This window comes from Ursus americanus, chromosome 25, assembly GCF_024610735.1.
Source record: "Ursus americanus isolate L20-20 chromosome 25, mUrsAme1.1.p, whole genome shotgun sequence".
NCBI lineage: Eukaryota > Metazoa > Chordata > Mammalia > Carnivora > Ursidae > Ursus > Ursus americanus.
This window is the reverse complement of record NC_142151.1, coordinates 12050426-12076058: the sequence shown is the minus strand read 5'-3', so window position 1 is coordinate 12076058 and position 25633 is coordinate 12050426. Positions and strand designations below refer to the sequence as shown.

Here is a 25633-nt window from a genome sequence, read left to right as displayed (position 1 = left end):
TAGGAATAAGCAGCCAAGTAGAGTTAAGATTTTGTTTCATTCTTAATTGTTGTGTCAGAAGTAGTTTCTAGTACTTCATAAACGTTGAATGAATAAATATAAAGGGTTTAAAAACAAGTGTCTGGGGGAGAGAAGCGCCGTGTAATTTGCAGCCCCTCTTTTACTTCGCCCAAAGGTCAATTTCAGGTGTCTAGATGTCTCGAGGAAGGAGCCCCGTGGCCCCGCTCCAACAAAGGGCCAGCGGCGCCTGCTGCTCAGCAAAGTCCGAACTGCAATGCAAAGCTCAGAGTTACCCTCGCTTCCCTCGACTCTCCAGCCCGGCCTCTGCGCTCCACTCCCGGACGGATTAGTGGCTTGGAAAGGGCATCGGGCGCCTTTAAATGCTAATGAGAGTCGTGCCCAACTCTGAAGCCAACTTTCCCCACCCTCTTCCCTCGCCCGCCCTTCCCTCCCCGGCCGGTGCGCCGCCTAGAAAAACTTGTGCGGGGCCATTTTTGGGGCAGTAAGATCGAGCGAGGAGCCCAAGAGCGAGCGCGCAGCCCGAGAGCTCGAGCCGCCTCCGCCGCGAGACCCCACCTCGGCCGCCGCCGCCTGCGCCGCGAGATCCGCACCGGCCTCCCGGAGAGCGAGCCCCGGCCGCCGCGACCACCAGCCGCGCTAACCGCCGACCAACCGCCACCGAGGTGCCCGAGTGAGAGCAGAGGAGGCGGCATGAGCGAGGCGGGCGAGGCCACCACCACCACCACCACCACCCTCCCGCAGGCTCCGGCGGAGGCGGCCGCCGCGGCCCCCCAGGACCCCGCGCCCAAGAGCCCGGTGGGCAGCGGCGCGTCCCAGGCCGCGGCCCCGGCGCCCGCCGCCCTCGTCGCAGGAAACCCCGGTGGGGACGCGGCCCCCGCAGCCACGGGCACCGCGGCCCCCGCCTCTTCAGCCCCCGCCGGCAGTGAAGACGCGGAGAAAAAAGTTCTCGGTGAGTCAGGCCGCGGAGGGTGGGGGCTGCTCCGAGTGGGGCGGCGGCCGCGGGCGGCCGAGCACGTGGGGGCATCTCCCGCTGCAGGTCCCACCGGGGCGGCAGAGTGACAGGACGCGTCCCCAGAGCCTGTGGCCGAAGCCCGGCCGCCCTGCAGAGGCTCCCGGATGAGCGCGCGGCGCCCTGCGCTCCTGGCTGCCCCCTGCGCGCCTCTGCTGGTCCTGGGCCAGCAAGTTGGGGTCTTAACTTTTGTCACCTAGGTGCGGATACTGTCACACATCCCGTAGTGGCAAATCCCTTGGTCCAAAGAGGAAAGGAGCGACGGTCTGGGAGGGGGGACCCAGGGTAGGGATGGATGTAGGGGAGGGACAGACACGTGGGACGGGGACTGTGGAGTCCTCGCCTGGGATCTGGGTGAGGGGAGGATTTCCTTCGGGGAAGAGTGGGGGCTAGGGGCACAGGGAGGGCAAGGTGGAAAGGCTTCTTGCTGAGAAGGCTCAGGTGTCTGTCCCGGACGCCCTTCCCACATGGGCACGGGAAAGACGCCATGCTTCTGTCGGCCACATGCCGGCTAAGAGGTGTTGCAATCCTCTCCGGGAAACTTGGGTCTCGGTCCCACGTCCTCCCTCCCTCCCTCCCCCCCCCCCCCTGCCCACTGCTGCAAAGAACCATTCAGTGTTTACCAGTCGCTTACGCGTTGTCTTCTTCCCGGACTGTGGGAATGCGCTTGGTGCAGCAGCTGAAAAAACTTGGTCGATAGGGTGGGTATGACGTTTGTTCAAAACATCCTTATCTTGGGACTTGTAACTTAGGAAAACAGATGGTGAAGATGAGACGTTCAGGTTGGTGGGCAGAGCAGTAGAAAGGGTTTCTGTGGTCATTGTTGGTTTTGTCGCCTGTTTCAGCGTTCTCCCGGCTGAACTAACGCCCTGTGTGAGACTTTAAGCGGGTTTACAAAGCAGGTGGGTGGTGAATAAACTCTCTGAAGGGTGTGTGCCTATGTCATTCACTCTCTTTTTTTAAACAGGAAAGTTAGGAGATGGTGTAGGGTGCTTCATAGCAATTTCCAGTGTTTTGGGTGGGGCGTGTTTGATCTCTCTGAGCCTTGCCTAGAAAATTGAAGAAATAACGTGAAGAAAGTGTCATAAAATTCCAAGTGTAATAAAATTCCGTGTTGCCCCCCTTGAGAGTCCTGTTTTTTTCCAGGGCTTTTACTCAGTTACTGGGGGACAATATGCTAAATGTAACCTGTGTAGGTTAAGAAACAAAATTGCCCTCATTTTGCTGGACTAAAAGTTACTTCAGTCTAGTCACTGTTGTATTGCGGTAGTGTTTCCAACAGGCGTTTCTGGGAACACTTCCATGCAAAATGCCCGAGAGAGCCAGCCTTGGGTTATCCAAGGCAGTGTTAGGTATATTCTTAATATTTGTAACTTGTTTTTGTATACAGGAAGGTTTGCAGGTTTTCACTTGATCCTTGCACCCTTCTGGATCTAAACTGCTGGATTTGAAGCTGAAGCAAATATCTTTAAAGATGAAAGGAACAGATAAATTAACTTTTCTTAACCACCAGCTGCTGTTAAGCCTCTACCACATCCCAGGTGATGGTTCTGGAGGTCTTTCATCTTTCCACTGTAACTCCAACTCTTAAAATGAAGGACAGCCTTCTACATGACATTTCGACACTGTTTGTCCCTGTCCAGTGTGTTCTGCCATCTCGTTCCCTTTGCCAGGCAAATACATGGGTGCCTAAAATGTGCCAGGCACAGTGCTGACTGAAATGGAATTCTGGTTTTGGATTCTCCCATACTAGTTCCTGCGAACAATCTTTAACTTCAGTGGATAGCCATAGGCCAGAGAAAGTAGCTTACCTGAGTGAAAGAAAACTCTCCTGATAAACATCCTGGAAGCCATATGGTCTTTCTCTGTACCCCCACTTCCTCTGTGTATGTGAATGAGTTTACAGTTTTAAAGCAAGAGGGTGCATGAATGTTCAATCCTGTGACATTGTTGGGTATATTTGTGGAATTAGGACATTTTAAAAAACTATTTTGGGAAGTAAAAATGGCCTTCAGCCTGGATTGAAGTTAGACTTGAAAATTTCATCTTTTTTCCTATTATATTAGCGTCGCCTTTCTAATCAAGATTGTTCCTTTGACAGTGCTAGACATTAACTATATGAAAATGAATCAAAGAGTTCCTATCTTTATATTTTCCCAGGTCATTAATTTTGGGGCAAATGAGAGGAGGCACAAAAAGCCTGTCATTTGAAATAATGTGTGACTTAAAAACATATGATTCATCAAAAATAAGCCTCTTCTGTGTATATTTAGATCTAGTACATGTTTTTTTTTTCTTCCTTGACCTGTTGCTCTAATTAGAATGGCCTAAAACGGAAGATTCCAATGGTTCAGTCTCTTAACTGGAGAGATGGTTGTTACTTGGACATAGAGCTGGAAATTGCCCTGTCAGTGGTGGGCTGAATGACTTTGGAGGCATAATGAGTTGTTCTTTTTTTTTTTTCTTTTTACAAAGAGAGCTAAAGTCCTTCCTTAAGCATATCAATATAGCAAAACTGTGGACAGCATCTGCCCACAACAAAGCAAGTGCTAATTACTATTTTAGTCTTGAATTTAAAAACTGAATTCTTATTGTCTATCCTTGGAAATTATCAACTATGTATCATGGATTAATGCTGTTACTTTCATTCTCTACTAAGCTGTTTGTTTTTTTTTTTATAAACTGTACTCTTATTGTCATATTTCCTGTTTCATTGAGTCTTGGTAATTGCTTTATGTATTTCCTGAATTTAGATGTAGGCATTTCCTAGAGGTTCTGAATTTAGCATTCACAATTGATTCAAAGGAGTCTTCTCAAGTCATGCTTGATGGCTGACATATAAATCTCTGAAGTACAAGTTATATGACCATATTATTTGTTTATATTCCTTCTCTTGAATTCTGTTGAAGTCTGGTGTTGTACAGAAATCGTCCTACTCATGATGGAAAGTCGAGACAATCAGGTTAAAGAGGGGGATTTTGTAAAAAATGCTGAGTTTGACTCTCACCAACTGCAGAGAGTAGGGTAAACAATGAAACAGAAGCCCAAATTCATCACTATGGTTTGGAAAGGCCTGTTACATCATGTCTCGGTGGTGAGTACAGACTGGGATCGAGACAGCATCAGTTCTATTATTACTCTTGACTCCTCTGATAGGCCCCCATCTGGCAACTAGACAAGTTACTTTATGTCTTTGTAGATTAGCTACAAAACAGTAGCTTTGCAGGAGCTAGGTATCACTTACCAAAGTTTGCCTTTTATGTTAAAGTGTGAAAGTGATGTGTTAGGGTCATTGGTACCTAACCTTGTTCATCTACCTACCTTCTTTTTCACTGTGACCTTTCTTTTGCTCTTAGAAAATTTTTCAGCATTTAAACTTTGATTTTAAAGAGTATTTTTGTTTTTTTCCTTAAACAGTGTTTCCCAATTTTAATTATTGCAGAATTGTATAAACTTAGGACCACTCTGTATCTTATGACTTTACTGAAAAGTTTAACAGGAAAAGAGGTTTAGTCTTCTGAAAAGTACTTTCCTGTGATGTCTTCCCTTGCTCCATTTTCTTTTCCGAATATATTTTAGAATTAAGCCTTTAATGGTTTCCTCAGGTATCTTTAGACTTTATATAATGCTATCAAGACCTTAGTGATACGAGCTTTATCTCTTTGTAGGTCAGATACTAATTTATCTGCTTAATCTTATTTTAGCCACCAAAGTCCTTGGCACTGTCAAATGGTTCAACGTCAGAAATGGATATGGATTTATAAATCGGTATGTGTGTGTATCTCTGTACATGTTTTAAATGCATGCTTACTTTTGCGGCACCAGTAGTTTATAAATCCTTTACCATATTTTTTAAATGGCTTATGTAAGTTTTGTTTTGTTTTGTTTTGTTTTTAATTGATAACTGGCGTAAGTTTTAAGATTTGTAAGCACTGTCAACATTCTCATTTCTAAGCTATTGGTTATTAAATATTAATTAAAACGCACTTCCAGAATACTGATAAATCACGTATTTTATAAAATTCAGTCGTTAAAAGAAAAAAGGTGAAGGAGATAAATGAGAAATGGGAAGGGCCTTAGAATAATTGGGACCATATCCGTAATTTCACAGATGGAGAAATGGAGTCTTAGACTGGTTAAGCAACTTTCCTAAGGTCACACAACTAGTGAGTAATTGAGCTGGATCTGTAACCCAGGTCTGGCCCAAGTCCTGTGTAGAAAGTGTAGTGTTTTCTTTAAACGAAGGTAACTTCTAACCATATAAAAACGAGAACACAACTGCAGGCTGTTGGGAGTATGATGATGTTTTTACATGATATTGCCATTTTCTATGCCCTCACCTCCCCCAAGAAATTTCTTAATTTCTTCCTTATCTGATTTGGTGGGGTGGGGGGTGAGTTAGGGCAGGAAGGATGGGGGGGTGCTGTTTTAGGTTTCAGTGTAAGGAGAGCCTAGTTCACAGCTGTGCCCTGTCCTTTTAACTGTCTTGCTTTGCTTTTACTGGGAGGGAAATCTCGGGCTCTGATTACATTCCACGTGATTTAGGAGGAGATGAGAAGGAAGGGATGTTTCTGTAGAATGTGTACACTTGGATCGAAGCACTCCGGTAATAAGGAGGAATAAGACCGGTGTGTTGCAGGTTTGGAAGTTTTTCACAAGGACTGATTCCAGGCATCTGAATTAAGTTGAGAGGATAAACAAAAATTTATATTGTCTTTTTAAAGTCGTGGGATCTAAACTCATAAAAACATCTGTTCTTTTAAGTTTTTCCATATACCTAGTACTTTTATTTGTGAACTTTTTGTCCCCCAACAGAAATGACACCAAAGAAGATGTATTTGTACATCAGGTAAGAGGGGTAATAAATGTTATATTTGCTACGTGAGGAGAGGGATGTCTGTAGTCTGCTGTTGTCTCTTTTCCAAAATGAAGTCCTATAAACTATTATTCTACTCTAAATTCTTAGTGTGATTTTTATTTTTGTAAGGGAGCTCACTTCCACATTTTAAGATTGGCAGATAAACTCTTCTGTCCCATCATATTAACTGTTTTTTGTTTTTATGTTTGTAGTAATATTCAAACGGAGTAATAATCAGACCAGTTTCTGATTTTTAAAGCCTTTGAGGCCTTCACAAAATTTTGTTTCCATGTTAGCATCTTATTTTCCTGACTTTATGGTTCCTCCTTAGTGTTTGGCTGGAACTGGCTTTTGCCTGGGTGGGTCTTGGTTCAAGCCCTTCTACCAGAGTAATTCTGACTGGAGGTAAATAAAGCACAGTGAAGCAGATGGTTAGAGTGTGTGTATCCAAGTCATGAGAAAACTCCCCAATTCCCAGGATAGTCCTCACTCCTCTTAAGATGAGGCATGGTTAGCACATGTCCAGGTCAAAAGGTCCACATTCCCTTGGATTCGAAGGAAATGTAGAAAATGGGTAAAATATGGGGAATGCAGGCTTCTCTGCTACTGGTGTCTGTCTTTCTCTACATTCCTGGCCTGGGATGCTATTTATTCCGTTGTGTATCCTGGACTTGTTTTGCAATATTGGTTAAAAGAAGAAATGCCCCCCCTTGTTCTTTTTGTATATTTAATTTTCAGTGCATTGCCTCAAATATGTGGGGGAGCTTTTAGTATATAATAAGAAAGTATAGAGCCAGGTACTCACACCAGTGCATTTACCTGCAGGGCTCTGTCAAGCATCTGGTTGTCTATGTTTTAGTTTCCTTCTGTTCAGGGTTGTCTGAATTTGAGGTGGGTGTGGTGACTGGAGCTGGCGATATCTAAGATTAAGCTCTCTGGTTGTGGTTTCTCTTGTTGACATTTCTGCTTGACTGGATATATATCAGTTGTACCTAGATAATCTGAATAGATTTTTTGCTGTCGTTGTTGAGATACAATGACTTTTAAAGTCATAACAGACTGAAAGAAAGTGTTGCTTGTAATACCTAGAAGTTAATAGACCTTTTGGGTAAAGAACTCTGTGTTTGGTGACTGCTCCAGTAAAAGGACCTCCCAAGTTTCTGTACTGGTCGCCAGCATCATTAGCCTGCAAGTATATGACCTGATTCCAGCCCCCATGAGGTTGTGTGGTGAGTCACCTCAATGTGTTGAGGCCTGCCCAGTTTAACAGGAAAAAGGGAACGAGCCGGCAGGGAGGGGCTGTTTTTGGAATGGCTGAATGTTCTAACTGCGGGTGCATATATCCTGTCCTGAGCTGCCTTTCTTCCTCTGTGGGTGAGGTCTCTGCCCTATTGGCTCATTTTTTTCCCTCCTCCCTCCCACTCAGAGTAAGGGAAGGGCTGGATTACACATGCCTAATCGCTTTATAAAATAAGGTTGACCTAGTTCCACAGAAACTCGGAGCCCCTTTAACTATTTAGAGATACCAACTAAAGAAATGGGAATTCATTGCAGAAATTATTTTCTCCCTTCCACTGCCTGAGAAAGGGAGGCCTTTTCATGGGCAGGTATTTGGGTGCTGGTGTCTCATGCAGCATAACATCCTCATTAACCTTTTAATGCATCATCGGGGAATGTGTAGGGATGAGTGAGATATGAATGGTGTGATGGGGAAAATTCTGAATAAATATAGATACAGTGCAGGGATATGAATTTCCCCTACCCACTCCCCCTTTACTTTCCCCACCAGGCTGTATCTTTAGGTCTTCAGCTAAATCACTGACCAGCCTCATGTTTTCTTATCCATAAAATGGGGGGATATGGGGAAGAGGCCAGATTATGATTATCAGTAATGTTTCATTCGTGAAGTAATTTTGTGTATTCGATCAGAAAATATTTATCCCTCTGGCATTTTTAAATTCCTTTTTTCTATTCTTCTTCATCCCTCCTCTCCTTCATATATTTTGCAATTCCTCTTGAGGTTAGCAGTTTCTCTTGTCTATAGAAACTTCTCTACCTGAAATGTGTATTTGTGTGTTTACATAAGACTTCATGAAGGCATTCCCCCCCACCCCCCCCACCACTGATGGAGGAGGTTCAGTCTGAATCTTAGATGCTTAAGTTCGAGGGAACTAATAGTATCCAATATCATGACGTTGTAACAGAAGTGTGTAGTAACTCAACATTGTGTTTAACCCACCCATCAAGAAGAATTTCAAAAGATAGAATGAAAAAATAGCATGCAACATAGTTTTATAGTGTTTTTTGTATGTTTTGGAGATCCAGGTTAGTGGGAGAATGATAATTTTAAGAAGTAATAATATACACAATAAACTTGAAAGGCGAAATCTGTGGCCAATATTGAGGTTTACTTCATTTAGAATTTTCTGTTCTCTCGACAGACTGCCATCAAGAAGAATAACCCACGGAAATACCTGCGCAGTGTAGGAGACGGAGAAACGGTAGAGTTTGATGTGGTCGAAGGAGAGAAGGTGAGAGAATGTTGTGGTTGGGTATCAAAGCATGCAGGCACATGGTTTTCTTGCATAATAAACGGTGTCTTAGCCCCTTTTGAATTAACGTTACTTTGGATTTTTGACAGGAAGAAGTGACTTTTCAGTAGAAAATTTTTGATCGTTGAATATCATTATAAACATGCTTTGACTTGTTACAAAAGGGCATTTTAATTTCTCATGTAATAAATGATGAACACTGTTCAATTATGGAGGGAGAAGCTAATTTTTCAAAACTTAAAGGAGATATTCTTTTTGGTACTAAATATATATTCAGGTGTAGATTAAAATTTAACTTTTATAGTATTTTTTAAAAGTAATCTCTGTACCCAACATGGGGCTTGAACTCACGATCCCAAGGTCTAGAGTTGCATGCTTTACCAGCTGAGCCGGCCAGGCACCCATAACTTTCATAATATTAAAAATAGATAAAATTTGCTTTGGAGAAAAAGATTTCTTTTTTATTTTTTTAATTGTTTTTTAATTTTTTTTTTTTTTAAGATTTTATTTATTTGACAGAGATAGAGACAGCCAGCAAGAGAGGGAACACAAGCAGGGGGAGTGGGAAAGGAAGAAGCAGGCTCGTTGTGGAGGAGCCCAATGTGGGGCTCGATCCCACAACGCCGGGATCACGCCCGAGCCGAAGGCAGACACCTAACCGCTGTGCCACCCAGGCGCCCCAAGATTTCTTTTTTATAAGCATAAAATTTCCGTGCTGTGATTTGTAAGCACTTCTCCACAAATAATACACATTAAAGAATGTTTTAACCTCAACAAAAGAAGATTCAAAAAAATTTTTTTAGAAGATTTATTTATTTATTAGAGAGAGTGTATGCATGTGCACACAGAGAGGGAGAAGCAAACTCCCCACTGAGCTGGGAGCCTGATACTGGGTTTGATCCTAGGACCTGGGATGGTGACCTGAGCCAAAGGCACATGCTTAACTGACTGAGCCACCCAGGCACCCTAAGAAGATTCAGATCTTTTAAAAAAGATTTATTTATTTATTTATTTATTTATTTATTTATTTATTTGGGGGAGAGAGAGAGAGAGCATGCATGCACACACGAGGCGGCGGCGGGGGTGGGGGGGGCAGGGCAGGGAAGGGGGAGGGAGAGAATCTCAAGCAGAGACTCCCTGCTGAGCGTGAAGCCCATTGCTGGGCTCAGTCTCATAACCCTGAGATTGTGTCCTGAGCCAAAATCAAGAGTCAGACTCTTGACCAACTGAGCTATGCAGGCACCCCAAAAAAGATTCAGATTTAACATAATCACTGTGTTTTCTCTTTGGCTTGGATTTTGAAAAGTCAGAGGTATCTTCGCAGACTGTGTAACAAGTTTGTTCAGATGAAGAATAATACAAGAAGCTAATGGATTATCTTGAAATTTATCTACAGAGCTTTTTTTATACTATTATATATTTGTTCCAATATTAATAATGTCCTTTGTGTTTTTAATCGATAATCTGTTATAGATATCGTAAAACAATCTAGAATAAGAATAAAAACATTTTAAAACTATATATGGTACAGTTGCCATGGTAGCTAATTGTGGTAGCTGAATTATAAACTGAGTGCGTGCCTAGTTAACGACTGTGTATGTGCTCTTTCCACATACGCAGCATTCCATGGTCCACATTCTTAATAGCTCTCAAGCTGTTCTGTTAAAAGAGGAAAAATTACTGCATTTAATATAGAAATTTAAATCATTTTTTTACCGATGTGTTCCCTAGGATGTCTTAGAAATCTCCTGGAGTTTCAAATCATCTGCCAGCAAATGCTGACCTGTTATGGTTTCTGTTATCCCACTGAACCCTGAAAATTTTGTGTTGCCAGGTTATTTTTACCTCTATATGTTTTCAGAACTTGAGGTTTTACAAATTGATGTAGAATGTGAAATAGATTCTTGAATCTCGTCTGAATTTTTTATATTTTTGAAGCATTATTTTATCTGTCCATATGAGAATAAGAACGCTAAGTCTGTTTCAACGATAATAAGAAGGTCTAAAGTGGTACTACATTTGTGGAAGCTATGTCTTGCTAAATCAAGGACCCTTCTTTTCTGTTGCTGCCAAGATGGGAGAAGTTTCCCCTCACAACACCTGTGCTGGACAGACCCACTTGAGCCCGTGAATAACTATTCTCTTATTGCCTTTTAGAATCATACAGGTTTCAATATTTTTCTTTTTTTCCGTTTTTAAATAAAGGTCTTATTTATTTGAGACACAGAAAGAGAGAGAGAGAGAGAGAGCGCGCGCATGCGCGCACAGGAGGCAGGGGGAGGGGCAGAGAGGGAGAAGTAGGCTCCCTGCTGAGCCTGACTCAGGGCTCAGTCCCAAGACCCTGGGATCATGACCTGAGCTGAAGGCATACGCTTAACTGACTGAGCCACCCAAGCGTCCAGTTTCAACATTATTCTAAGATAACGTCTCAGTTATTTTCCACTGAGGAACATTCTTCCTGGTCTAGCATTATTTCTTTTATAATCGCATTATATTTACCAGTTTATGTTTTTAAAGAGGTACATCCTGCTCTTGTACTTAGTATAACCAAACAAGAAGGAAAAGTTTAGGTTGTGTGAGCAAAGAAACGGCCTTTTATTCAGTACACCAAGCATCTTGCTCACCTTATTAATACCTGGGTGTGTTTTTGAGATCGCGATAGGAAATGTGAGTACATTCTGCCAGTCTTTAACATTCTGACTGTCCAAGGCTGTTTCTTTTGGGGGGGGGATTAGTTCAGCTCTTTTTAATTTTGAGGCTGTCTTTGTTTTCTTTCTCAGGGTGCAGAAGCAGCCAATGTGACTGGACCAGATGGAGTTCCTGTAGAAGGGAGCCGTTATGCTGCTGATCGGCGCCGTTTCAGACGTGGCTACTATGGCAGACGCCGTGGACCTCCCCGTAATGTATGTTGTCTCTCTTCCTAAACAGTGATTGAAAAAATTCTCACATCTAAAGTTAAGTATACATACTTGGAGCAGATAGATGTATCTTCTCTTGGAAGCACAAAATGATTTTTTTTTTTTTTTTTTTTTGGATGGGAAATTTTTTGTGCCCAGCATTTTTCCATAGCCAAAGGTCTCTTTGGACACTTGCCATTCAGAAGTTGTATCAGTTTGTACGAATTTGGCTGCAAGTAACAGACAATTATCTTTTAACAAGAAGGCTTAATTAAGATAGGCTGTGCTAGGGTTGTCAAAAGGGCTTTCTCTTTTTTTGGCTCTTTTATCTGGCCAGAACCTAGTCATGTGGCATTCACTGGCAAAGGGGAATGGGATTTCCATGATTGGTATAAAGCTGTTGTTCATCTCTTGGCACTAGCACTGTTGACCTCTAAGAAAATGTGTTTGGTTGGCAAGGGAGAATGAGGAATAGCTGGGGAATAGGCAAAAAACACTATTGACCACAGAAATATTAATTTGCCTTGACTAAGTAACTATTTTATTTAGCATAGCATTTTCCCATTGTTTTAAAGTAAAGAAGCAGTAAGTAATTCTCCAGATTTTTAGTTCTTTAGATTGGTACCAGTCCAGGTGAAAGGGTTTACAAGGGTCTGCAGCTTACCTAGAAGGCTCAATTTAAAGTACTCTCAAGGCATCCAAAAAGAAGCGCATTCATTTGTGGTCATGAGGATCCCATTCAATTTGAGTCTTTTTTTTTTGGTGTTTCTAGAATTAGTACTTGGGATTGGCGCTATAGAATAAAACTAAAGATGCTCTGTGAGCACTAGATTGTGGCTGTGTATATTATCCAAGGAAGCCTTTTGAAAAATCTCACCAGAATAAAATGTCTGCAGAATGAGAATGATTTATCCCTAAGCTTTACTAGGTTTATATCTTTCTGCTTACCTTAATGCTTTCCCTCTTCATTCTGTCATCTTAACACCTGCCCAAATTGGTTTTTATCAGATACCAGTTGACATTTTATTTTTCTCTTTCTGTATTTTTCTTTTCTCTTTTTTTTTATTTTACTGGTCTCTATTTTACTTTTTTTTTTTTAAGTTTCTAATTCCAGTTAGTTAACATACAGTGTTATATAAGTTTCAGGTGTATAATACAGTAATTCAACACTCCCATACATCACCCAGGGCTCAACACAGTGCACCCCTTAATCCCCATCATCTATTTCACCCATTCTCCCCACCCCCTCCCCTAGTTCTGTTATTTTCTTACCCATAGTTTGCTTATCCTACTCGATTTTTAATAAAAACCTGCTCAGGGGGTGGGGAGTAGGAATGAGCTACTATAACATTTATTATATCAAGTTAACTTTGTCAAGTTCATCAGAATTCACAGAACTCTAGTTTTGATGGCAGTTGACCCTTGGAATACACGTGTTTGAATTGTGTGGGTCCACTTACCTGCAGATTTTTTTGGTGAACACAGTACAGTAATGTAAATGTATTTCCCTTATTATTTTCTTAAAAACATTATCTTTCCCATAGCTTACTTTACTGTAAGAATATACAATATCATATATATATATATATACCACATAAAGTGGGTGTTAATTGACTGTGTGTTATCATTAGGCTTCCAGGCAACCACAGGCCGTCAGTTCAGTTTTTGGGAAGTAAAAGTTATACATGGATTTTTGACTACATGGGTGTTGGCAACCCTAACCTTCACATGGTTCAAGGGCCAACTGTATTTTGATTACTAGGTTAATTCAGAAGTAAAAGTGGTAGAAAAACTTTAGTGAGAAATTTTTCTTTTCTCTTCTGTTTTTTTAAAGATTTTATTTACTTATCAGAGAGAGAGTAAATGTACAAGCAGGGGAGTGGCAGGCAAAGGGAGAAGCTCCCCACTGAGCAAGGAGCCTGGTGTGTGTCATGATCCCAGGACCTGGAGATCATAACCTGGGCCGAAGGCAGACACTTAACCAACTTAGCCACCCAGGTGTCTCAAGAAATTCCACCCAGATGTCCCAAGAAATTTTACTTTAAAGACTTTTCTCCTTAGCTGGAAAGAGCATGTCTGGCAATGGCAGTGCCATTATTCTTATTTTATAAAACTCTTAATGAAAGATTTGGCTGTATAAAACTCAAAAAAGATGCAGAAAAGCCTAATAAGAAGAATAATTTATGCAGTCTCACACTATTTTGTATGTATTTTCTATGCTGGTATGTTTTTATATAGTCGGACATTGTGTCATTCAGGTTTTATGAAGTGTAAGATGGCTTGATTTTTCTGAAATTAGACTAGTTGAGGCCATAGTTGAAACGTCTCCTCTTTGGAAATTTAGTTGCCCATGTGGTTGGTTCTGGAGGGTTCTAAATCTTAAATATCCTCACCTCCAAAAGAAATGGGTCATTATTTTATTAGTTTTTAATTTATTCATTTTTTAAAACTATAGTTACTTCTCTTGGCTCCTTTGGCATTTGCAGATCTATGTCCTTTAAGATTTGAAATAAATTCTTTGAGGGATGTTTGGCTGTTTGTTTTTTTAATATAAAGTATTAGTATGTGATGTGGTAGCTTAAATATAGGGAAAAAAATAAGGTCCATAGTTTCCTTCGTTAATAAGGCCTATATTTAGAAACTGCCTGTATCTGTTACTTACTACTATAAAACTGCAATTAAAACTTTATTTCAAAACATATGAAGAGAATCATGCCATAAGTCAGTGGTTCTCAAACTTTTTGGTTGGACCCATTATATGCTTAAATGTTATCGACAATCCCAGAGTTTTTGTTTATGTGTGTGTATATCTATTAATATTATGTTAACAATCAGAGCAGCCGTTTAAAAGATATTTAATTGATTTAAAATAAGCTCATTACACATAAATATAAATAACATTTTTAATGAAAACTATGTTTTTAAATTGAGAAGAGTGATGTTGCTTTATATTTTTGCAAATCTATGATATTTGGTTTAAGAGAAGCCAGCTGGATTTTCATATCTCATTCTGCATTTAGTCAGCTAAGAGGCTATATGTCACTGTAGCTTTTTGGCGCCCCTCCACATACCCATGAGAGAATAAGAGGGAAAAGGCAAATAAGTGTCTTAGTAGTGTTACGAGAATGTTTGAATTCAGTACCCACCCGCACTGGGAAAGGTTTTCGGAGACCCTGTGCACACTGTGAGACTGCTGCTAGAAGGCCGGCTAGGGACAAACCCGTTGAGAACACCACAAAGTATTTTTGTTCTTGGTTTGTCCTGACTTCGCCCCAGTGGGTGGCAAATTTGGGAGATACATATTTGGTGGAGCTAACTAGTACCAACCTTGTAGTTGGTTTTTTCGGGTGGTTGATCAACAGGCAGTCACCAATTCTAATTAGATGACTACTGAATTCATTACAGATTGATTGCTCTTGCTTTTCTGCTTCTTGATATTTTATCTGCACAAATCTACTTTGATCTTAATGTAGTTTATCCCCGGTAATCACATGATAACCTGGGTTAAGTGCATTTTGTCTGTATAATAGAAGGAATTACTCTTTTTGGGAAGATTTTTTTTTTCTTTTGGTGATACTCATCCTAAGCGGTAGTCTTTGGTTCTGTCCTTGCTGAAACTTCTTCTGAATCTCTGTTTCTTTGCTTGCTAGTACGCTGGGGAGGAGGAGGAGGAAGGGAGCGGCAGCAGTGAAGGATTTGAACCCCCTGCCACTGACGGGCAGTTCTCTGGGGCCCGGAGTCAGCTGCGCCGCCCCCAGTATCGCCCTCAGTACCGGAGGCGCTTCCCGCCTTACCACGTGGGACAGACCTTTGACCGTCGCTCACGGGTCTTTCCCCATCCCAACAGAATGCAGGTAAAATTGCACCTGGGACTTGTCTTCAGCAGTCCTCACCCCTCCGTCCTTCCTCTGCCTCCTCTTCCTCCTCCTCCAACACCAGCCGCCGGGAATCAAACCTTGCTTGTGGCTTCCTGATGCTACAAAGGCTGAGGCAAGGCCTTTAGGGTGCTTTTTTCAGAGCAGGCATTCCAGTAACTACCAAAAGCATAACCACAGCGTCCATGCCTGTAATTGGGCAGGCACCCTGGTGACTAGCGTATAGTTTAGAGCGACAGATGGTTATGCATTAAGAGCTTGAACTCTGAAGTCAGCAGACCTGGATTTGAATCTTGTCTCTGCGACTTGAATCTGTGAGCTTTCAAGGAAACCAATTTAATCCTCATCCATTAAATGGGGGATAATAAGGTACCTCTTCCATGGATTTATGATGATTAAATCAAGGGTGAAGATTTTATTTTAGCACGCTGCCTCAGGATAGATAAAATCTTCATAAAGTCCTTCATTTTTATGAGATGGAGTTAATTGTTAAGAAAACCTAATGTAGACATGGAGATTGTTGATTAGTTTTTCTCCTTTTTTACTGAAAAATACTGATACGTTATTGTGAACTTGACCTTTAATTAATAAACGTGTACCAACTTCACAGTTCCCAGGAAACTTGGAAGACGGGACAGGATATCATCTTTGTTATCACTAGCTATAACTCTTTCCTCTTCGTGTCCTTGGTTTTTGTTTTCTGTTTTTCCACTAAGTGTTTTGACTGAACACTATGTTCAGTCTGTTCTTTGCTACCCATCTCCTATCCTGTCATGCATGACTGTGTTCTTTCTACATTGCTTCTTGTTATTTCTCTTCCACTCTTTAACAGCTGTCCCTGACGAATGTGCTAAAAATAACAAGTAGACTTGCATATATGGAGAGATTGGGTCCATGAGGCATAGTAGGTTTCTTTAGGGCAGCACTCAGGGCTTCTAGGAAATGAGAACAGGAAGAGTCAGTGAGATTGTAATACACATTTATTTTTAGGGCATTAGTTGTACTTTCCTGAAATAATCTTTCTTAGTATTTAGCACGTCCGTATGTATCATTTTTTTGTGAACATGAAGATTCTTTTTTCTATGTTTTTAAAATAAATTATATTTCATCTTAGGAATTGAAGGTTCAGTGCAAAATGATTCCTCAGTGCTATGTAGAGCAGCATTTGCACAAGGCTGTTTGAAAACTAATTTTGAGAAATGTATGCCTATTCTGATAATTGCACATAGTTGTTTTAACTTGAGCTGAATCTCTTACCCTTTCCATATATGAAATAAAAGCTGTCCTTAGATTCCTTCTACATTTTTTCCTTACAATCTTTCTAATACATACCATGTTTGGATGTTCATTGACTAAAGAAATCTGCTTAAGGCAATCAACAGCATCAAATGAAAATCCCTGAAACTCTTTCATGCAGGTAGGCTACTTCAAGGTTGTCAGTGTAATGGCTTAAAAGTATAGGGAGATCTCTAGGATGTTAAAATTATTGAGGTCAAATAGAAAAGTCTTTGCAAATATTTTCTACTAAATACTGAAATTTATTGGACACAACAGGGAAAAAATGATAATATACAGGACAATAGTATTTCCCTTATGTACAAAGGACATATATAGCATGATACATCAGTGACCAAATGACTTATATTTTTTTAAAGATAATATTCTAGGTTAATTTTAATTTAATTTTCACTTGGGAATTAAGTAGAACTGGTTACTGAGCTAATAGCAACTATTTGAGTCTTTGAGAAAAGAAGTATATGATAGAGAAAAGGGAGTATAAATTATTTGGCATTGACCAAGTGGCAGATGTTTGAAATCAATGCTCATTCAGTCTTCCTGTAGCTTTATAAAATTGGCAGTGGTTTCCATATTTTTGTTGGTGTTGTGACAAATGAAGAGATTTGAATATTTTTAAAAACTGGCAACTTTTACCTAAGGTTGCGTGGGCAGGAAGTTGTAGAGCTTGATTTAAACTCAGTCTCTGCCGATGCTCTTCCCATCTTACCATTCGAGTAAATTCTAATCCTTTATACATATTAATTGCTGTTTCTGTTTGCTTTTTGTGAATCAAAGTTCCTAGGGAAGAAGCAGCTTGGCTTGTTCAGAGCACTAAAGGGAGGCTGGTATGATTGGGACAGCTGTGAGCGCGGCTGCAAGGGGCCAGAGATGAGATTAGGGCCGTATCTTAGAGCAGATCCAGCCTGCCTGGTAGACTGATAAGGACTGCTCACCTGCTCTGAATGTGACCAAAAGCCAGTAAAGGGATATAAACAGGGAGGATACATATTTAAGAGCTCATGGGACTATTTATGGAAGCTAGACCACAGGAGGCAGGAGTGGAAGTAGGGAGACCAGCTGCTGTAATCTCCCCGTGCAGAGCTGGTCATGGCGTGGATGAGAATGCTAGCACTGGAGGTGTGCTAAGTGGCCAGATTTAGAAAATGTTTTAAACCCAGAAGTGACGACATTTGATAATGGAGTGAATATGTGGTGTGAGGATAAAGGATACCTCTGTGGTTTTTGATTTAAACAAATACAGTAAGACAGAAGAAAGATCGGGTTTGGGGGAAAGGTGGAAATCATCAGGAGATCTCTCCCCCTCCCCACATTAAATTTTGCCTCCAAATGGAGATGTGAAGTAGGCAGAAAAATAAAGCATAGTCGAGAGGGAGACCATGGCTTGAGTTAGGAAGGTGTCATTTTAGATAAGGTGGTTGACAAAGTCGTATTTTGGGGTCATATTTGAGAAGAGACCTAAATGAAGTGATAGAGCAAATCTTTCAGGTACTGGGAAAGGCCAGGAATGGCAGAGGGAATGGCAGGGACAGAGGCCCAAGGGAATCGGGGGCGGGGTGGGGGGAGAGGGGGCAGAATAAAACTAGGTGAAACTTTGGAGTCATAAGGACATAGTAAAAGCCCTGGTGCAGGATGGGATTAACTACAAGATGAATGTAGGTTGAAAATTGATCCTAAGACTGAGTCCTGGGGCAGACTGACAATGCAAGATGAGGAAGATGAAGAAGGACCAGATAGGGAGAACATATTTCAAGAAGGAAATGCTGTTAAATGCTGTTAAGCAGAGGAAGTTGGGCTGAGAATTGATACTGGGTTTGGTAACTTGGAGGTTAGTGGTCTGGTAAGGGCAAAAGTCTGGTTAGAATGAATTTAAGAGAGCAAAGCGTGGGGAAGAAAAGGTATTATATTCTCCCTTGAGGTTTCTGTGGTAGTGGTGGTGGTGGTGGTTTTCTTTTATATGTATGTCTATAGAGAAACTCAAAGAAATGGGGCAGTAGCTGGAGGAGGATATGGCGTCAGGGCAAGGTTTTTGTTTGTTTTGATTTTGTTTTGACATTTAGTGAGTTCTCTCCTGGCCTCCCTAACCTTTCCCTCCCCAACAACTTACTCCTAAAGCCATTATGGAGGGGCAAGTCAAATGTGCTATACATTCACACCCCCATACACAACATGTATATGTGTAATCATACTGCATATGTATAGATACGTATTAGCATATGTGTGTCTTATTTATGTCTATAGAAGTGGCCTGAAAACATTGAGCATACCTGGTCCCCAATTTTTCATTTCTAAATACCATGCTCCAATAAAAAGAAGCTCTCTTGGAGAAATGGCTGATTTCAGAGCTGGGCCAGAGAAAGTACAATATGAGCCCGGAACATCTTGTTGTGCCAAAAAGCAAGAAAGTACTCAAAGAATGTTGGAGACATATCAGAGGGACACGAACCAGCTTGAAAGGGTTCCCGTTGGCCAGTAATGATAGTAACAGATTATAACTCATTGAATAAAATAGAAAACCATGAGTCTGTACAGATATAAATATATAAATGAATATATTGAGAATTTGGTGAGGAGGGAAATATTTACAGACTTTGAAAATACTTCTCAAAATCCTCATTAATTTCAAAGAGGGAAAGAGTAAATCTGCAGCAGAGCAGCCTTGGTAGATACCACCTTAACTACGTCTGAAAGTGAACATTGTCAGTAACGGTACAAATTGAAACCATGTGCCGTCCAACAGGATGCAATGAGAAGAATGCAGTGTGACTTCTGTGGCTTTTCTGCCAAAGATGCATAAGCTAAATCATGAGGAAACACCAAACAGCCCCAAACTGGATAAAATAACTGGCCTATAATCTTTAAAAGTGTCAAGGTCATGAAAATCAAGTAAAGATCGAAGAACTGTTCCAGGCAAAGAGCTAAATTCGGTGTGTGTTCTGCATGGGTCTTCCTGCTGTCAAGGACATTATTGGAACAACTGGTGAAGCTTGAATGGGGCCTGAGGATTAGGGTCTGTACTTCCAACTTTTCTGTAAGCTTGTGATTTTTTAAGCATTGCAGAGGATGGGTGCTATTTCAGCCTGTTTATATGCCTGGATAGAAATGAGGGTATAGAGAAGAGGGAAAATTATGCAGTGAAGGGGAGGAGGGATAGTGAGTCAAAGTGTTCGAGGAGGTGAGAGAGGAGTTGGCTTTGGATTTGAGCGTGAACCGCTTACCCAGGGTTAGGAGAGAGGGGAAGAGTACAGCAAACGCAGGTATGTGGGCAGATCTTAGAGTGAAAGAACATGGAAATTCTCTGCTGCCTGCTTCTCTTCTCTTAGTGAAATAGGGAGAAGTGAGGGATGTTAGTGTTGAGAAAAAGAAAGTTGAGATATGGCTCTATTAAAGAATTTCAGAGATGTCTCGTGGGTTTTCTTATTAGTTTTTAGTCATTTCTTTCTCTGGAAGTTTCATAATAAATGAATTTTATACCCCCAACTTAAAGTTACCATCAAGAAAGTGTAATTTTATTATTTTTTAAAGGTTATACTAAAATAGTGCAAAGAGGTGAAAGGAAGAAATCAGAGGTGAAGGTGTATTTAAGAGGTGTGGGAAAACCTTTGAATGTAGAAACCATTAACGGTTGGAGGGATACCCCTGTTTGTGTAGAATCAGTGGGTCTGAGTTTGAAAAGTGGAGAAGATTCTTATTGCTCAAATGTAGTGTATCATTGTATTTCCTTTTACAATGTAGGGTTTTTTTTTTTTGTTAATGGATGAGTGGGACACTTCAAAATGTTAGGTTAGTATTATAAAATAAGGAGCTCTGTGATAGGCAAGAGACTGTTGTAGTGGAAATGAGTTTTTCTTTGCTATCGTTCGTGAAGATCTAAATCAGTAAACTGTTCACTGTTAAACTTGACGGTTCTTGGCTTTATAATGAAGCATCTTTTTACTTAAAAATTCTGAATGCAACTGTGGGCTCTGTGTCTCTGTTATCTGGTAGTATGACATTCATTTTCAGCTCTCACTGCCTTCTTGTAGGCTGGTGAGATTGGAGAGATAAAGGAGGGAGTCCCAGAGGGGGCACAACTTCAGGGACCGGTTCATCGAAATCCAACTTACCGCCCAAGGTACCGGAGGTATGTGACATTTTTCACTAATGACCAATTGAAGTACTTGGGAGCAGCAATATAGTGGATGAGACTGTTGTGGGCCTGTTTCATGGATCTATAATGTCATTAGAAGTGGCTGCATCCTAAGTTTTGGGGGAACTCTGCAGTATGCTTTCAGATGGCTGTGGGACATTTCCCCCCTACCCAACAAAATATTTAGGTATCTCTATACCAAACTATTATTTGTATTTGTTAACTTTCATATGGTATGAATTAATACTTAATTTTTTTATTATATTTAATGAAATAAACAGTAAATTAATTGATGGGTAATTCAGTGGTAGAGCTACAAATGGAGGAAGAAGTGAGCGCCAAGAAAGTATATGGGATACTGAATTCTGATAACGAAGGCAGTGTGGGTGTTAAGTCAGGCTACAGATCAGATTGTGTTAAGATTCCCACCTTGTACCTGTGTCTCCTTTCGGAGGTTCCTGGACACTTCAGATTCAGTTACTAGGTCTCTAAGATGGACATTAAAGAATAATTTACAATTTTTAAAAGTACTGATGAACCTAAGATAATGGTACCTGGTATAGTAGGCCCTCAGTAAACATGATACATCATTACTACCAGTGGTGTTCATTTTAGTGAAGGGGTAGGTTATTTGTGCTTTATCCCTAGTGAAGTCTGAATTGGGCTAGACTCCTTAAGAGCCTTTTAAAGCTCTTTATATCATAAGCCTTCCTGTTCCTCTCCCTGGTCCTTGATGTAAGTGAAAAAAGTATACCACCTTGAGGTTTGGCATTACGAGTTTATTGAAAAGAGAGTAAGTCTGTTATTTTGGGAAAGGATTTGTACCACTCTGTGTCCTTTTTCCTCACAACATTCATTCCAGTTTTAGACATAATCACTCCTAATGATTAATCACTAAGGACTTTCAAAAATACAAGACTTCATAGAAATGTCTTAACGAAAACAGAAAGGAGACAGTGGTATATGTAGGTTCCAGCTCTGTCAGTCCCTGGCTGCGTGATCTTGGGAAAATTATATTTGACTTTTGTCGACCTATAAAAAGCAGCATTCCCGGGGTGCCTGGGTGGTGCAATCGTTAAGCGTCTGCCTTTGGCTCAGGGCGTGATCCCGGCGTTCTGGGATCGAGTCCTATGTCAGGCTCCTCCGCTAGGAGCCTGCTTCCTCTCCCACTCCCCCTGCTTGTGTTCCCTCTCTCGCTGGCAGTCTCTCTCTGTCAAAAAAAAAAAAAAAAAAAAAAAAAGCATTCCCTATGGTTCAAATACTTATCCTCTCTACACTACTCTTGGTTTTCTCGCTATAAACCCAACTCCCAGAATTAGCACTGAAATGAAATATTTAACACAAAAACATGCCAGCACAGGCTCTGGCCCGTAGTAATGTTAGTTTCCCCCGTGTTTAATCCCCCAGTCTCCACTAAACTGTTCAAGGAGAGCAGATACCAGGCACCACTTTTCTTTTTAAATCTTGCTATCCTCGGTGCCTGTCAAGTGCCTGGCAGGATCATGGTATGTGTCCTACAAATAGGTATTCAGATGAAGAGGGAAAATAGTGGAAAAAATAGGGTTTTTCCACAAAAATCTCTATTCTATTTGCTGCATTAACCTGTGTATAATTCTAGCAATAAAGACTGATCACTTGACTTAATCTTAAAAAATAAAGATTATTCTCGAGGCCCCCTGTCCTGTTGTACTTGTGCTCTTTTCTTTCGTGTTCTCTGCTCTAGAGGCCCTCCTCGCCCCCGACCTGCCCCAGCTGTTGGCGAGGCTGAAGATAAAGAGAACCAACAAGCGGCCAATGGTCCAAACCAGCCATCTGCTCGCCGTGGGTACCGGCGCCCGTACAACTATCGGCGTCGCCCCCGTCCTCCTAATGCTCCTTCACAAGATGGCAAAGAGGTAAATTCAGACAGCAGAAGGGGATGTTGCCACATCATCCTTAATCATGTCAGACCCTATTTAGTATTGCATCCTAAGAGTGGTTTGATAACCTGGTAACTGACAATTTATAGCAGTTTATATGAACTGTTATTTATAATAACATTTATATTATATTTAACACTATATATTTATAAATGATAATATATTTTTAATATATTTTGCTTAAGACCTATATCTATGTAATATATATTACGGAGAGAGACAATGCCCTATACATAACACAAAGCAAATATTTGAATTCAACTAATTACCATTCTCTGAAAGAATTACGCATACTAGTGGAGATTCAGAATTGAAATGTTTAGGGTTCTCTGAACAAAGGACAGCATTTAGAGAGGAGCCTCTCTAAAGCATGTATTGAAAGCAATTGGGTATCAGAGACTTGTTATGGCGAGTGGTGGTGTTCAGTTGCCGTTTATGGGCCTTTCTTCTGTGGTACTAATTTTTGACTCCTCAAGAATAGTTAATTTTGCACAGTGATTTACCTTCATAAGCAGCAAGATTCCAACTTTTGAGACATTTTCATCTTGAACTTTCCATCGTCATCTGGTTTGACTAATTTCTGATTTGTGGTTTTGTTTCATGTTTTAGACCAAGGCAGGCGAAGTGCCATCTGAGAACCCCGCTCCGGCCACCGAGCAGAGCAGTGCTGAGTAACACCAGGCTCCCCAGGCACCATCACCATCACCAGGTAAGAGCTCCCAAGGCTTGAGGGGATATTTTCTTGTAAGTATTGTTGACTTCTGGCCTGAACTAGTCCTGTGGTTCCTCTGGGCCGACCCCTCATCTTCCTTTAGGATTCTGGAGAAAGAGTAGTTTTAGTGGTTAAATACGGGATTTGCCCTCATTTTGCTAGGTTTTTGGGGGCGTAAACATTCTGACAGTTAATAATAGTCAAATTTTTTTTCTAGACAATTTTTAATACTAATACCTCTAAAGAAAACTTTGGAAGTTTTGCTTTTGTGACACCTAGTGGCCAGTTTGAACAAGATTGGTCTACAGAATAAATTTAAGAGAGTTTTTTTCTTCCCTTCGATAACCAGCATACTTTATTTTGAGGTGGTGCAGTATAATGTGTGAGAGCAGAGAGGCTTATGTACTCAGTATAGGATCTGCTGCTCATTTGCTGGCTGGTACCGAGCGGCTTGTTTATCCTCTAGTGCAGCAATGTCTGCTGCTGATAAAACAGGGCTACCACTAGACTGACTCACTAGGGTTGTTGTGGAGATGTAAGGAGAGAACAGGTATGCAGTGCTTGACCAGGGCGTGGTAAAGCGCAGCCTCTCAGTAAAGGTCAGTTTGCTGTCTTTATTGATATTTCCTGCTTTCTTGTTGGTGAAGACCTTGGAAACTTGATGTAGGTAGAAATATAACTAGAAAGACTGACCCAACTGTAGAGCCACTCTTAGAGGAATTTAGAAGTCCTAGTTGTTTTCATTCTGGGTTTTTTACCTAGAAACTCCTGGGACTTAATTTTGGAGTATTTCTTGGTTGTTGCCCTTTTCATTAAATAAAGAATTAGCTTTTAGTTAAAAAAGATTGTTGAACTCACAGCCTTCTGTCAGGTAGACATATGCCGTGCTGGGAATATTGTATTTTATCTCTGGGTTTCGTGGACAATATATCAGAATTAAACTCCCTATTTAAGTTTGCTTGCATTAACTGACTCAGAATTGTGCTCGTCATTTGGCTGTAACCTTCTACTTAGTAACATTATTTCTAGGTCTTCTAAGGAAATAATCCAAAATACAGGGAAACACGTATTTCTACTACCTATAATCTAATATTGGGAAAGGGCTCAATTTGGGGGGATATTCATGCTGGGAAATATTGTACAGCCACTAAAATGATTATGAAGAATTAGTGATGCTGTAGTATCATTTATTTGAAAAGGCTTCATGATGGTAATTTTCTTTTATATAGTTTTATAAAATTTTTACTACCACATACTGAATGTTCTGGTTTATAAAAAACATTTTATTAAATGTATAGTTTACAAATTTATAGATGCAAGGATAAATTTTGTTAAGAACTTCTGAAATACTGTTTTTTGAAGTACATTTTTGCCTTTTTATTGTTTAACTCTTGGTCATTTTGTCACTCTAAGTTTGGTTTTAATTTTTTTCCAGGTGACCTAAAGAATTAATGACCATGAAAAAAATAAAACATAAAGCAGACCGTGACCTTAACCAACACCAAAGAAACATCCAAGCAATAATGTGGAAGACTGATAACCAAGATGTGGACATTAGAATGTTTACTATTATTCTTTATGAAACGGACAACTACAAAGGACAATGTCAGCCAATTTTTCTAGCAAGCTGAGATCCCGGGAATGCCTGCACAAAAGACAAGAGAGCAACCTCCCCAGTTTCAGCAACTACTAGGTTTATATTTTTTTCCTGGTTTTTACTGTTTTGGTAATATGAATTGAAAGAAGAAATATTAATACCGCATGGGGAGAACCCCAACCAAAGAAATCTGAAATATATAGTAAATGCTTTTTTTTCCTTTTTTGTTCATTTTGGATGCTGGTGCTAAACTTCCAAGTGTCGTGATTTAAAAAGAAATTTTATGCCCTTCTTATTTATTTCTAGGATGAGGGGAGGATGACATTTTTGCTTTCTTATGTAACTCTTTAAAAAGGTGCAGTACGAAGTTCCTCAAAAATAAAATTTTTACCCTTGAAAGGAAAAGGTGTATGACTGGAGTATGTTTTCCTATCTTAGCATATGTTTTGCCTTTTCACACCACTTTACTCACATAATCGTAAACTCAGAACCAAATGTAAAGGTGCATTAGTGTTGTTTGATAAATGTAGGCGTATGAGCTCGAGACCATGGGATTCCTCTTGGAAGGTGCTGGGAATGAACAAGTCTTGTCTGAGTTCCGCAGTAGGCATGCTTCGTTTGGTACTCTGTATCTCTTGAGTAATACTCGTTGAGGTGACGTGATGGCATTTCGATGAACAGTTTTCTTTATATAAATGAAGGAGTTAAGAGTTCTGACCTTCTTGAACTTGCAGCCTGAGGTTTTCAACACCAACTGCCGTGTTCTAT

General features: G+C 40.6%; 1 protein-coding gene across 2 annotated transcripts; it reads left to right on the top strand.

Annotated features, from left to right (window-relative positions):
- Window positions 1-488: 488 nt before the first annotated feature.
- Window positions 489-25270, top strand: YBX3 (Y-box binding protein 3). 2 transcript variants are annotated; one of them, XM_045781155.2, is made up of 10 exons: window positions 489-970; window positions 4735-4798; window positions 5846-5879; window positions 8330-8419; window positions 11221-11343; window positions 14988-15191; window positions 20534-20631; window positions 22361-22532; window positions 23166-23265; window positions 24704-25270. In XM_045781155.2, the coding sequence occupies exons 1-9, from the start codon at window positions 712-714 to the stop codon at window positions 23229-23231; spliced, it is 1110 nt and encodes a 369-aa protein (XP_045637111.1). In that variant the 5' UTR covers window positions 489-711; the 3' UTR covers window positions 23232-23265; window positions 24704-25270. The 2 variants fall into 2 exon arrangements, with proteins under 2 accessions (XP_045637111.1, XP_045637113.1); XM_045781157.2 differs by lacking the exon at window positions 14988-15191 and having other exon boundaries at window positions 571-970.
- Window positions 25271-25633: the final 363 nt, after the last annotated feature.

Excerpts from the sequence above, each read along its gene's own strand:
- YBX3 (XM_045781155.2), top strand. The coding sequence starts at position 712 with ATGAGCGAGGCGGGCGAGGCCACCACCACCACCACCACCACCCTCCCG. Across the intron at positions 971-4,734 it reads CGCGGAGAAAAAAGTTCTCG|CCACCAAAGTCCTTGGCACT; the intron begins GTGAGTCAGGCC and ends ATCTTATTTTAG. Across the intron at positions 11,344-14,987 it reads GCCGTGGACCTCCCCGTAAT|TACGCTGGGGAGGAGGAGGA; the intron begins GTATGTTGTCTC and ends TTTGCTTGCTAG.